Consider the following 14993-nt stretch of genomic DNA (forward strand, 5'->3'; position numbering starts at 1 on the left):
ATGGGTGTTAAAGTGCCTTTAACACCTTGTATGGCTTGGAATTGGACCTAGAACTTTGTATGCTTAACCTACAACCACTAAAACCCATGAATCATGGACAAACATGAGTTTATGGTTTTAAACTCATGTGTTTAAAGTAGTAAACTCCCAAGAACATCTTCATAGACTGTAAACTACTTTTCCAAGGTCAATTCAAGTCCCAATCACTTCCTAAGCCATGGAATCAACCCTAGAACCTTCCTATGTGCATTGGAATTTACCTAGGACCACCAAAACACCTTAAGACATGGCACATAAGAGTTTACGGCCGTAAACTCATAGTTTACTGTCTTAAACTCCTCAAATGGTCCTTAGGATGTTCAAATCTCATTCAAATGCATTGAAACCAAGCCTAGCATCACCCCTCATGAGTTATAAGGCTATTTAGCAACCAAGAACACCCCCACCATGAGTTTACGGCCGTAAACTCATGGGGAGTGGGTCATTTGGACCGTAAAATCATAAAGGAGTTTACTCTTGAAGAGTAAACTCCATATCCAAGCCATACTCGTCCATAGATGCTACCCGGGTCACTCCAAACACTTGAATTGAAGTGTTTTCGCGTCTAGAAGTGTTTACTCTTATCTAATTTGTGGTTTGAAGTCTAATTAGATACAATTATGTATCATTTCATATTACATAGGAACCTCACGCGTTATCAAGCCCCAATCTGACATTTAGCATCCTAGACGACACGTTCCTCGACTGGTGAGTTCATACCCCTACACCTTTTTCCATGTTTTTCAATGTTTTCAGGGGGGAGGGGGGGAATACAAGCAAATTATAAATGTTTTCAAAACCTAAAACTAATTTATTTCTATAAATATCTGGCAAACTTTTAAATACCTTTACCCCTTATGTATTATGCGGAGCATAAGGGATGATTTATTGAATATAAATACATGCAATTCAATTACAGTAAAGGAAACAATCAAACCAATCAAATTATTATTGGAATAATTTGGGATCTTCAGTTCTTGTTTTACGAGCACAGATTTATGTAAAGTTAATAGATAAACTATGTCTGATTCAGTTTATCTCTGTTTAATTTAGAGTATATTGCCAGATAATTCCATTGTATTAAACTGTTTTTACCGTATTATGTTTCAAAACGATTAGTATGTTTCATAACGTCTGAGAACACCGTGAATAATTTAATACTAGCTTGTGAGATTCATCATTATTAAACCCTTTGGGTTATCAGTAAATCCTCCCCCGGAAGTGTAACCAGAGTCTCCTGGAGGGAGAGCATGGAATTTGTGAATAGATCGATTCGGGACTGACAATCCCACACATAAACTGCTAGCTACAGTTAGGTGGGCACGCCTGGGGTGACAAATTCTTGAAATCGTCCGACGTCTGACGAACGTCAAGGAGGCCTTGGGGTCGTATTAGCATGGTTACCTGACTCACAATACATATTAATATAAGTTTATTCACGGATTTGATTTTATATCTATCTTCAATCTATAGTTCTTATATCTAGTACGGGATGGTATTCCCATGGTTTTCAATCTATATCTAGTACGGGACGGTAATCCCATGACTTTCAATATATAGTTTTATGTACTAAACTATACACTGTTGTAATTACTGGAAATTCATAACTTTAACTAAATTGTCTTTATAAGAAAATATGGGATTTTCTTGGATAACAACTTTTCAGAAAACTAAAGGAAACATGTTCATTTTCAGAAAACAAAACACTTATGAACTCACCAGCTTTATGCTGATTTTCAAACTGCTTGTATTCACAGGTCCACATTAGACAGGTACTCAGCGATCCTTTTGGCGAAGACGGAGTACGTAGATGACACGTGTTTACTTTTGTTCCTATGATATATATATATATGTATAACACATGTAACTCTTTGTTTTTAGATAATGTAAATGAATCTATGTAATGTAAAGTTTTGTGTTACTATGCTTACTATGTACATTGGTTGTGATATTCATGACGTCCTCCGCCCCGGAACGTTTCCGTCTTTGGTTTCGGGGTGTGACAAATAATAATAATAATAATAATAATAATAATAATAATAATAATAATAATAATAATAATAATAATAATAATAATATGGCTGGAAATTTTTGATCAACACCAAAAGAATTAATATTGGTGGGGTGGAGTAGACTTACATTGGTGGTCATGAGGGTCGAAGATGGTGGTACACGATGGCGGTGAAGGGCGACAGTGGGTGGCAGTAGGGTGGCAAGAGGATTCCGACATCCTTTTACTGCCTCCATATTTTTCTTTTGGTGGTGATCAACGAGTGGGGAAGGACTGATGTGGTGGGGGTGATCTTCCAAGGTAGCAACACAAAAGCAATTCCGACATTTGTGGGTTTTTCTCGATGGTGGCAGCAAGGTAGCTGCCACTTTTCTCTTCATTTTTCTTGGAAAAACTCGATGAGGGGAGGAGAAGGAAGGTTGAGAGAGAGGCTGAGGTGGTGATTTAGGTGTGATTTCCGATCAAATGAGGGTGTTACAATGTGGTTTATGGTGGTAGAAAAAGGTGGTGATGATGGTGATATTTTTCTAACTCAAGAAAGTGGAAGAGTGGAAATGGAGAGTAAGAGCTTGTTTTTGGCTGATCGTAGTGTGTGGAAATGAGGAGAGTAATGGTCTTTTTTATAGCCATGGAAGCTTGTAATATCATGCAAGCCCGATGCTCGATTAGCTAGTCAAAGACTTCTAACCACCATCCTTGTACCTTCTTGATCATGTGTGTGACTAAGAGAGGGATGGTGGAGGAAAAAGACGTGGGGGAGGGGGAATGAACCAAAAATATCCGATTTTGAGCTCCTTACATCTCTGTGGGCCCCACAATGAGGCCACACTTTCTTTAATCGCCCAAAACTATCATATTTTGATGTATCGATATCCCAACATCACATTTTTTTTTCTGAAAGTGTCGATGGATAGATCTAGGTTCAAGGATTCTAAAAACCTGAATGGATTAATTTTTCAAATTACGAAACTCCGGAAAATCGCATTTAAAGTTCCGCGTCTAAATGACCCGAACGCTCGATTTTTTACTTTTGCAAATATTTCTAATAAAATTATTTTTAGAATGAAATTAACTATTAGGACATAGCCTGAGTCGAAACACGCTCTCAGAATTTCCATCGAAGGTGTGCATGTTTGTTAACGGATCGATTTGCTTTTACGCGATTAAAGAAAGTTACTTTTACTGTTTGTTTTCTTAAAATTGTTGTATATTTTGCATATGAACTCCGTTTTGGATTTTCTTTATATTTCCATAAACAGGGAAATATGTACTATAAGGTTTTAATGTTTGCTTCACTCGTAACTGCTTAATGCGAATTTTCATTTTTCAGACGCATTAACTAGTGTTGCAGTTTGAGTTGTTTGATTTGTTTGATAGTTTACACATTTTGAAGTAAGATATCATCTGGTATCTTATGATATTCGAAATGAACCCATTTATTTTAAATTAGATACACTAAAACTCACTGAGTCAAATTACAAAGAGGTTTACTGTAAATAATCATTCACAGTCTATGACCTAAATTCCGGGATGTCATAGATATCAGCAAAATTTTCTTGAGAACATCGTGTCGAAGATTTCGTTTTGTTCAAAATGTTCATTTGTTCATTCTTACTCAAACTATCATTAACAATATCAACCAATTCATCAGCATCCCAATATTCATTACTATTTACAACACCATAAGTATATGAATCCTTTGGTGCTTGATCAAATTGAGAAACCCTACTCTCACAATCAAATGTAATTTCATCAACTAATTCCTTCTTACATTGAATAAAAGGCAACAATTTTTGATGTTTTTCTTTACAAAATTTCCGAGAAGTGACACTAGAGAGTAAGTTTGCCATAAAATCTTTTACTTCTGTTCTAATATTTGCTTCTTTGTTTAATTAAGAAAATGTTATATAATTTGACAGAGTCTCTATCAATATTAGCATTGTTACGCTTGAAATTCAAATTCTTAGTCGTAGAATTTTTCTCCTCAAGTTTATTCCTAGCATCATAAAGTTCAACTTTCGTTTTGTCCATGCCACTACTCATAGAAATCAAGAAATCATTTAACTAAGCACAAGCATCATCAATATCAGATAAAATAGAATCATAAGAACTTGAAGAAATATTAAGTGAGATTAAGAGATTACTTACCTACTAAGTCATTGGAGACTTTGAAGTGCTTGCCATGAAACATTGTCGTTCGACATTCTCTCCTCAATCTTCACTCACATCTTCGCTGTCTGACATATCAATTTCGCTATTTGACCCGAACTTTTCTTTCTCAAAATATTCCTCTTCATACTCCCCAACATCAGTTCCAGCATGCATAGCGAACATTGCCCCATTTCTAGGATGGCACATCTATTCATCATTTGTTCTAGATGACTAGATTTGTTACATACCACTACAAGAAAAATATTGTTTAATGACGTGCAAACAATGACACTCACAGATATACGATACACATTTTTGTGTGTCCTTAAAAATAATGTCAGGTTTCCAAAAACTGAAGGATAGAGGACACACATTTTTGCGTGCCATTACATTAGTGTCTCAAGAAAAAAAAATTAAAAACACGGAGGGCCTAACGAAAAAAACGTGTCCTCTAAAGGTGTCGTTTTATATTTTTTAGGAAGGTGCGCATTCTCCATTTTTTTAATAGCCTATAGGGGGAAATGAAATCCCAAAAAGTTAAACACCCTGCCATGTATCTCCTTCTTCTCCTTCTACATTCCTACATTCCTTTACCAATGAACCCTAATAGAATTGTGAGGCTGTCAATCCTTTTGAAGCAGCCGTCTTCCTCTACCTCTGCACTCTCTATCCCTTCCCTTTGGAAGCCCTAACTGCCACCACCAACATCGACTCTATAACTTCCCTTATTGTCTCTCTATTCTGTTATCCCATATCTCCACTTCCTAACACGCTTTCGTCTCCACCCTACATCCACTTCCACTGCCTCCAACCCTCACAGATTCAACTCTCACTCTCAATCTCTCTTAAATCTTAATCTTTCTACATTTTTGAGAAATAAAATTTCTATAATCGGAGTTAAGGTGTATGCCATAGAGCTATACATAGATGATAAAATTATGGATAAATTAGAAAAATGGAAAGGATGAACAATGTCTCAGATATAAGACGATTCTTCTGTATACGACTTAATCTGTCAAGGTAAATATCAATTTTCTTATGTGAACTTTTGTGAAAATTGCTGCAGATCATTAAAGAAAGGAACGACCATTAAAGAAAAGAACCTTCATCTTCTTAACCTGGCTCGATTCCTCCAAAATTCTGGTTCGTTTATACTTTTATTTGAAGGAAAATCACTAACATGGATTTACTTGATTACATATACTATTCAAAGAAACCAAGCATCTTCTTCTGATTTTTTTTATTTTAGTCGATTTAATCTATTCTGAAGCTTTTTTTTTTACTTTTTTTTTGTTTTTCTATTCCTTCTGCTTCTTGATTGAATAAAAGTCGCTTGAAATTGAAGCTTTTCTTTCATTCATGGACTAAGATTTAAGGTTGCTACATATGTTTCTTTTTATTGTGTTAGCTAACCAAGGATCAAATGTTAGGGTGCATTTTGAGCTGATGCCTTTTGATCAGAGTGGCAGCAAGAGACATAAGGTTTAATCATTACGGGAAAGCATTAGAGAATGATATATATACCCTTAAAATATAGGGATATCATTTGGTAAGCTAAACACTGTTTTTGCTAATTATGTTTTCCTTTATTCCTAGGTGAAATATAACTAAAGAAGTAATTCATTTTAGGAAATGTTGACTCGTGTTTCTAGGTTGGTTGTCAGAAAACAAAAAAAAATTGGAATAGGATAAATAGATGATTAAAATTAGGATAGTGAAGTAATTCTACATATGTCTTATTATTAGTTTTCCTGCCTGACATATCATTCTAATGAGTTGTTCAACTTATTTTTTATTAAAAACTCTTGTTTTACCAACATAATTTCCTAGAATGTGATTTCTCCCATAAAAAAAAGTGTTCAGATCTTAATACATGCATAAATGTATTGACTTCTGATCAGGAGGGAGACTCTAGTAAAAACTAAAGAAAAATGTCACCATATGTAATATTTTGACTGTTGATACATTTGAAGTAAGCCATCCTTTATGAATTTCAAACTGTTTAACTTTCATAAGTGTTTATTTAAGATTTTGTATTGCTAATCATAAGTCACTTAAATACATCATACTATCATACTATCATACTATTAGGACATGTGAGCTTGATGCTAATCATAAGTGTTTATTTATGATTTTGTATTGTTAATCATAAGTCACTTAAACATATCATACTATTATTACATGTCAACTTCATGATAATACTTTATGGTATTATCAATATCACAGGTTCATCACTTTACTAATTTGGTTGTTTATTAATTTTTATTGTTGTATTCCTTTCAGTACCTGGTGGGTCGGAGTCGATCTATGATGTTGACAGAAGTGTGAGTGAATACTCACTTTTCTTTGCTTGCACAATCACCAAGTATGTATCTGTTATCCCAACCCAAATCAACCTTTAAATAGCAGAAGGAAAATGTTGAGAGGTAGATTATAGATGGATGATGGATGATACATTTTCTTTGCTTGCACAATCAACAAAAACTAAAAATCTCACTTTTACATGGTTGCTTAACTTTTGGTTTGATGTTTTTTCAATCTATTTGGTGGTGCTTATTTGTTGTTTCTTTCACTTTAGTAGTGGAAATGGAATGGAGTCATGGACTACTACCTGTTTCATTGTTTGCTCAAATGGGATACCATGAACACACTTAGGAATTGGAAAGCACTAAGTATAAAAAAATACATTGTTTTTTATTTTATATATGAATCTTGGATACTTCACAAGATTCTTACATTCCCTTTAGTCAATTGTATGTGTACAACCTAGTAATCTTGCAACCAATATGAAAACCATCTTTTGTTGCCTTCTAGACCAAGTAAGTTACAAATTGTATCTATTTCCCTTCCTCATATGCATATGCATATAATGTAATTCTGTTTTGTGGTGCAGGTGAGTCAGTATACAACAGAAGGGCTTGAAAGAGCCAGAGATGGCCTCACAGAGGCTGCAACTTTGAGGGAGAGGTTTGTGTTACACACCAGTGTTAGTAGAAGACTGGTTGTTGCAACTGCTTTTGCTGTAAGCCTTTTTCAATATTCGTACACTATATATTAGCATATGTATCGCGGAGGTGGCGGCAGAGCTTCCGGAAGACCTAGAAGTGCTCCTCCTGATCTTCCATCATTGCTTCTAGATGCTCGTATTTGTTACCTAGGAATGCCTATAAGAAATAACAATGTATTTTTTTTTTAAATTCTTTATTTTTTTAATGAATTTAAGTATAATTTTGGTTGTTGTAGATTGTTCCTGCAGTGACTGGGCTTCTTGTTCCTCAATTTATGTAGTTGGATTATCATAATCCAGCTAAGCCTATTTATTTTTACATTAATTCATCCGGAACACAAGTGATTTTTTTCCTTTTTTTTCTTTTAAGGTTAAATTACTAAATACATGAAATAAGTCAATAAAGATTTTGATTTTTTTTTTCTTTTGTAGAATGACAAAATGGAGATAGTGGGGCCTGAAACAGAAGCATGTGCGATTGCTGACATCAAGGTTCTAAGAAATCAAAATCATTCATTTTATCTTTTTTAGGTTATTTACTAATATGATTTGTTAATTTCCGAAATTGCTCTCAAGTACTGCAAGTCAAAGGTGTATACAGTCAACTGTGGGATAGCATTAGGTCAATTATCATTCCTTTCATATGCTCTCAACATTGGCTGCATTTAAGAAACAACAACATACTTTCATCAACTTATTTACAATATCATTGTACTTTTGTTTTCTTAAATTCTCTGTATTAGAAGTTTGAAAAATCTACCTAGTTATAGGCATACCATTGAAATATAAAGTAACCTTCTCTATGATACCTGAGTAAATATTCATGTGATTGATTAGTTGACATTTATATTTATTTCTTTTCTTGTATTAGGTACAAAGTACGATGTGGATTATAAAACTCCTAATGGGTCAGGACAAAACTTCAAGTCAGGAGAAGATATGGTTGAGATGTTGAAGAAGGTTAGCACCATGTTCTGAAAAATAAGTCATAAAATTGTCTTGAGGTTCATTTAATGGTGGTTGATGGTTTTGTTTTGTTAATGGAGTTTAGCAATGGAAAGATAGTTATGGAATTAGGGGGAGGATACAATCTCAACTCAATAGCAAATTCAGTACTTTCTTGTGTATAACTTCTATAAGAAGACAAACATATTTTTGAACCCTTTGAGATTTATCCATATGTCTACTATTGGAATGATTATTTGTATGACATTAACTTTTCTACAATGGATTGTATTTTTATGGTATTTTATTTTCTATTATGAGACATGAAATGCAAATTTAATTTGAAAATTAGTAAATCTATAAATAATTTTCTTTTTAAAAAAATTTAAAATTACGATACACAAAAATGTGTGTCATCTTCATTTTTGACATGACCTTTCTTGACAGCGGCTTTAATGATATGCATTGCGTGTCGTCTCTCGTTATGAGAGGGCCTTCCTTGATACGCATTTGCGCGTCTTCTAAGCATTTTACGACACGCTTTGCGCGTCGTAAAATGTTGTTTTTCTAGTAGTGTACCTTCATCCTCATCCAACCTTTTTCCATTACCAAAAGATTTTTTGACTTAACCCTTCAATCTTCATAGCATAATGAGCTTTATCCTTCACCTTTTCTTGTTTCTCCTCCTTTTCTTTAATATCCAATCTCTTTATTGGTTCGTTTATTTCCTTGAAACTTATCCTTCAAAATATTTTGGATTTCTTCAGCAGTCTTACAACCCCGAACATAGTTGTAAACAACTGGAGGCAAAGCACGTCTCAGTTTACTAAGATACTTTTTTCTCATTTGCTTCTTTCTTCAATTGATCGACTGCAGATCTTTCATTCTGAGTTGCTGATCCAACTGCTACAACAAAATTTGCTCGATATGGCAGTTCAGTCTCGATCAGATGTCATAGATCTTCATTGATTCCATTCAAATAATCTTCCATACGATCTTCCTATTGATCGTAATACTCAGGAAGTAACACTAGATTTTTTGTGGAAGATCCGATAATATTTGCAAAACTCATTATCGTGTTAACATTCAAGTTAGCCAATGATTTAATCAGAATGAACGAGTAAATTGAACTGAAAAGAAATCGAATCAAATTAATTGAAACTTGATTGCATAATTGTCCAATCAGAAACTTCATTCGACGAAAAATGATTAACAAACGCGAAAAAAGTTGAATTCTGAAGGATTGAATCAACGAATGTAATCTAAAAAGTAATTCTTCGAACAATTTGATGATTTCTGATCTAATACCACTTCATGATTCAAGAATTCAATCAAGTATTGATTTCATAAAGCAAACGAACACAAGATGTAAATAAATCTCCATTAAGATCTCATTCGTCTGGAAGACAACAAAGGTTGCAACGTACAAAATGATAAATAATGAAAAGCTCTTCATAATAAACTATGCTACAACACTATTTATAGTGTTGTCAACAAACTCAAAACGTACAAGAAGACTTTGACATTAAGTAGAAAAACACTAAATTTCCCTAAAATACATAGACATATTGAAGTTATGTAAACTTCCATATAGATAGCATTACTACCTTCGACATTAACAAAATAAGACTTCGCTAATGAATATCATCACAACATTCAATACTCTACCCAAAAGATTGCTACACACTCCTTGCAACTGACAAAAAGATAGAATCTTTAGATGGGCATAATTGGAAAAGAGTTTTGGATACATACAAGGGATATCACTAAATCCATATGCATAGAGGAGACAAGGAGAAAACATCATTCACATAAACAGATGAAAGTTTTTCTACACTAAGAGGCCATTTGGACTTAAAAATGCAAAGGGGGCATACCAAAGTCTAGTAGACAAGGCGTTTGAATCACATATATGTAGGAATATAGAGTTATACATGGATTATATGGTCATCAAAGTAGAAGCAATGTGTCTTTCCTAGAAGACATCAAACAAACTTTCAACAACCTAAGAACTATGCACATAAAGTTGAACCCCAAAAAAGTGCCTTTTTGGAGTAGAAGTATGTAAATTTCTGACGCACATGATCACAAAAGAAGGAATAAAATCAAATCCTAATAAAAATGATTTAATATTGCAATTATGATCATCAAGGACTGTCAAGGAAGTTCAAGAACTAAACAACAAACTAGCAGCATTAAGACGCTTTCTAGCAGAACTAGCAAAGACTTTCCATTTCTACAATAACTTAAAGAGATTATCCAATTAAAAAAAGACTTCAAATCGATAGAAGAAGCAGAAACGACATTCATGGAACTTAAGGAAGCATTAATAAAGCTACCGGTCATAGCATCACTAATGCATGGGAAATACTAACAATGTACCTATCAATATCAAAGTTAGCAGTAAGGGTCATATTGGTAGCTAATAGGGAAGATAAACAAATACCCATATTTTTTTTGAGTCATGTCTTATAAGGAGCTAAAATAGGATATTCCGAATTGGAAAAACTAGCGTTGTCACTCGTAAACCCAATGAGGCGATTAAGGGGGTACTTTTTAGCTAATACGATCAAGGTACTAACTAGAATACTAATAAGGGAAGTAATAGTAAAGCCGAAAAATGCATGACGCCTTGCCAAGTGGGCGTCGAATTGGCAGAACACGAAATCAATTTCAAGCCGCACATGAACAGTAAAGCATAATCCTTAGCAGACTTCATAGTAGAAATAGCCATCAACGTGGAAATATAAATAGTAGAATAGAGTAGTGAGAAAAGTAAGAATGTCGAACAGGTTGAAAAAAACGAATGGGACCTACACACCGATGGATCCTCAATCATAGATGAGGCGCGAGCTGTTGGGGAATTTCGAAATTAGGTTATAGGAAATCTGGATCACAAACAGGAATCGTGTGATACACTTTCCTTGTTTAATATTTCGACCCTAATTGCATTGGGTATCACAAAATCCAAACTAGGATAATTCCTGAAGAAACGATTCTGATTTTAGGCACAAAACACAGAATCAATTTTGAGAGAGAATGAAGAAGAAAGCGTCCTGTCAGTTTTCCGTGTTTCAACGAAGTCATACTATTTCCCAGAATTATCCACACAACGGATAAAACGAGAACAATTTTCAACTTTCAGAAAATACGAATTAATCCTTGAATTTGCATCTTTAAAGAATGACAAATTTTTTCGGGGCGCTGCCCCAAACCCAGACTTGACACAGTAGATCAGGGTTCGGTACTAACAATGTTTAGTAAATACAAGTGTGCACTCTCACACTTTCTAACTTGTATTATAACTAAAACACCATTCTTGAAACACTTGTTAAATCCATTACACTAAAATATATTTGGTAATTAAATCACCAACGAACAAGTCTAATACTAACTAATCCAACTAGGGAAGACATCACATATGCACTACGTTTTGACTTTAATAATTCAAAATACGAATCTGAGTACGAATCGTTAATAGCAAGGCTACAACTGGCAATAATGATTGGATGTGAGAACATGCGAGCTTTTGCGGGTTCCATGATAGTGCCTAACCAAAAAATGGTCTTTATGATGTCATGGGGTCGAAATTTAATGCAATACGCAACAAAATGGAAAACACTAATAAAAAGGTTCAAAATATTTAGATTACAACATGTACCCAGATCAAAAAGTAAACAAGCAGACGTGTTGAACAAGCTAGCGTCATCTGTTTTCTCACATCTTCCTCATAAAGTTTTGGTTGAAATAGTACAAACCAAAGAAATAGAAAACTCATTGACTATCTCAACCACTGAAGCTAGAGACGATTGGAGAAGACCGATAACAAAATACTTGTCTAAGGGAAAACTGATACACCCGTTGAGTGGGCTAAACTCCAAGAAATTGAGAAAAAGAGGAGAGAGAATAATTTGGGTCAATTTTCTGTATATCTTTCTCCAATCCAAAGTACAATTAAATAAAATTAGAATAACTACTTTTGCCAAAAATAAAGCATCATGTATGCAGTAAAACTAACGTGGAAGCACTAGCTTCCTTATTCCTCTCTTGACTCAGTAAGTGATATCAAGTTTTCCTAAAATGATGCAAAGTGCTAAAAGTGGCTTTGACTTCAGTCCTGCAAACGTTTAGGTATCTTCTTGCTTCTTTTGGGTCTCTCACATGGGCCCATAACAGATGGGCTAGCTGTACGTATTGGTTTCTTGATCTGTATCAATTGCCCCTTCCTTGACAGTGAGCTCGTCCTCGAGCTCAAGCTCATTGCTTTGTTGGTAACAGAAGTCTGGTAACGGATTTGGCATTGGGTTACCAAAGGATTGTCGCAGAAGAGAGACGTGGAAGACTGGATGGACTCGAGATTCCGGTGGTAGTTCAAGGCGATAAGCCACCGTGCCAATCTTCTCGAGGATTTTAAAAGGTCCATAAAACCGTTTGCTTAATTTTTTGGAGGAGCGGATTTGAACGGACTATTGTCGGTAGTCTCATAAGCGTAGGTAGACCATGTCGCCCACCTCAAAGTGTTTGTCGAGTCGGTGGGTATTTGCAAGTGTTTCCATTCGTTGTTATGCCCACCATAAATTTTGTCTCAACTGTGTACGGACCCTGTTGTGTTCTGTCAACGTGAGATCAACCGACGGATTGGAGGAACTTCCTGGTTTATAACGATTTATGTCCGGAATTTGCCTTCCATACAATGCTTGAAAGGGTGACATTTTCGCTGAATGGTAGGAAGTGTTGTACCAATATTCCAATAGATAGAGGTGCTTATGCCAAGTTTTTGGTTCGTCACATGCAAAGGCACGGAGGTAGTGTTGTAAACACCGGTTGACAACTTCTGTTTGTCCGTCGGATTGTGGGTGGTAAGCTGTTGAGTAGCGAAGACGAGTGCCTAGCTGTTTGAAGATTTCGCGCCAAAACCTGTTAAGAAAGAGAGGGTCTCGATCAGAAATAATGCTCCTTGGAAGGCCGTGTAGCTTGTAGATAGTTTGCAAAAATATTGTCGCAAGGGAGGTGGCAGTGAACTTGGATGGTAGGCCCGTGAAATGTGCAAACTTTGAAAAGCAGTCAACGACCACCCAAATAACGGTTTTCCCGGATTATAATGGTGATGGAATGGGGATTGTTTGAAGTAACCCGTAGGTTTTATGGGTTGGATATTTTGTCTCTTGGCATGTCTTGCATTGGTAGATGAAGGAGCGAACTTCATGTTGGAGTTTGGGCCACTAGAAGGTGGAGGCGAGGCAGCAGGTTGTAGCTGCAACACCCGAGTGGCCCTCCAGCGGTGTGGAGTGATATTCTTCTAACAGTTGGTGACGAACATTGGACACTTCAGGAATAAACAGTCTAGTTTTGTTGTAGAGAAGTCCGTCACGAAAGCTAAAGGTGGTGTCAAGTTTGGAAAGTAAAGATTTGCCATCATTGGTGGTGTAAAAGGAACACAATTCTTGGAACCAGGTGGGTTCAGTGGATGATAAAGCAAACAAGGAAGCATCTTCAATACGGCCTAATGCATCTGCCACTTTATTTTCTTTTCCTGGTTTATAGAAAATTTCAAAGTCAAAGCCAATAAGTTTAGTGGCCCACCTATATTGCTCTGGTGTTTGCACAACTTGTGAGAGCAAATGCTTTATACTTTTTTGATCGGTAAAAATACGAAATTTCCGGCCAAGCAAATATTGATGCGATTCATCGTAGATTGGAAGGTGGATGGGGGCATTCGATAACCCAAATGGCATAACGAGAAACTCGTAATGACCATCAATGGTTCGAAAAGCTGTCTTGTGGGTGTCGGTTGTAGCCACGCGAATCTGGTGATAGCCAGCGTGGAGGTCAATTTTGGAAAAAATCGACGCACCATGTAATTCGTTGAGGAGCTCGTCGACTGTTGGAATGGGGAAGCGATCTTTAATGGTGATAGCGTTGAGGGCCCCATAATCAACGCAAAACCACCAGGTGTCGTCTTTCTTTCTAACAAGCAAGACCGGTGATGAATAAGGACTTTGGCTAGGTACGATGATGCCGTCTTCCAACATTTCCGAGATTAAGTTTGTCATCACTTGCTTCTGATAGTGGGGGTAGCGATAGGGTCGCATGTTGACCGGTGTTGTTGTTGGATTGGTAGGTATGTGATGAGCCTGTGAACGAGAAGGGGGAAGGGTTTTGGGTTTGTTAAAACCAGAACCATATTGTAGGAGGAGCTGATGTATAGTTGGGTCGGAGTGGGTGGGTGTCATGGGGTGAGGAGGAGGAGAATGATCTTCCCGGTGGAAATAGAGCACATGCAATGAACCTATATGTAACGACCGAAAAATTCCAACCAATTTAAGCTTTTCAAAAACAACCCGATTTCATTAAATTATTACAAAAAGGTTTTCAATACAATTTATTTAGAGTACTCCCAGAATCACATCACAACATAAACATGAGGAGCGGTACGATCATGCCTTCGCCTTGCCACGGTCTCCTGAAGAACCTGAAAAACATTAAACCACAACTGTAAGCCCGAAAGCTTAGTGAGATATTCCCAAAATACCAACCACACATACCATACACGCATAACATGCCATATCATATCCGAACACAGAACAGCCATGCACTTCGGGTCTACTGTGTGACTGGTCCAGCGCACCAGCCAACAGTCCACCTGGTCCACCCTCCGAGTCTAGCCATATACATCGAGTCTGCAGTATGATTGGTCCGCCCACACCGGGCATTCAATCCACCTGCTTCACTCTCTGAGTCTACAGTATGACTGGTCCGCCCGCACTGGGCCTTCAGTCGGCCTGGTCCACTCTCCGAGCCTCGGAACATCTGGTCCGCCCTCTTGGGGCCTACAGCCTA

The 14993-nt window shown here is 36.3% G+C and overlaps 1 protein-coding gene across 1 annotated transcript; it reads right to left on the bottom strand.

Moving 5' to 3' along the window:
• Positions 1-13375: 13375 nt before the first annotated feature.
• On the bottom strand, positions 13376-14185 carry LOC145098909 (uncharacterized). The gene has a single exon (XM_079036498.1). It carries the CDS (start codon positions 14183-14185, stop codon positions 13376-13378), a length of 810 nt encoding a protein of 269 aa, XP_078892624.1.
• Between the last annotated feature and the right edge of the window lie 808 nt (positions 14186-14993).

This window comes from Lactuca serriola, chromosome 4, assembly GCF_051521515.1.
Source record: "Lactuca serriola cultivar US96UC23 chromosome 4, Lser_US96UC23_V15, whole genome shotgun sequence".
NCBI classification, from domain to species: domain Eukaryota; kingdom Viridiplantae; phylum Streptophyta; class Magnoliopsida; order Asterales; family Asteraceae; genus Lactuca; species Lactuca serriola.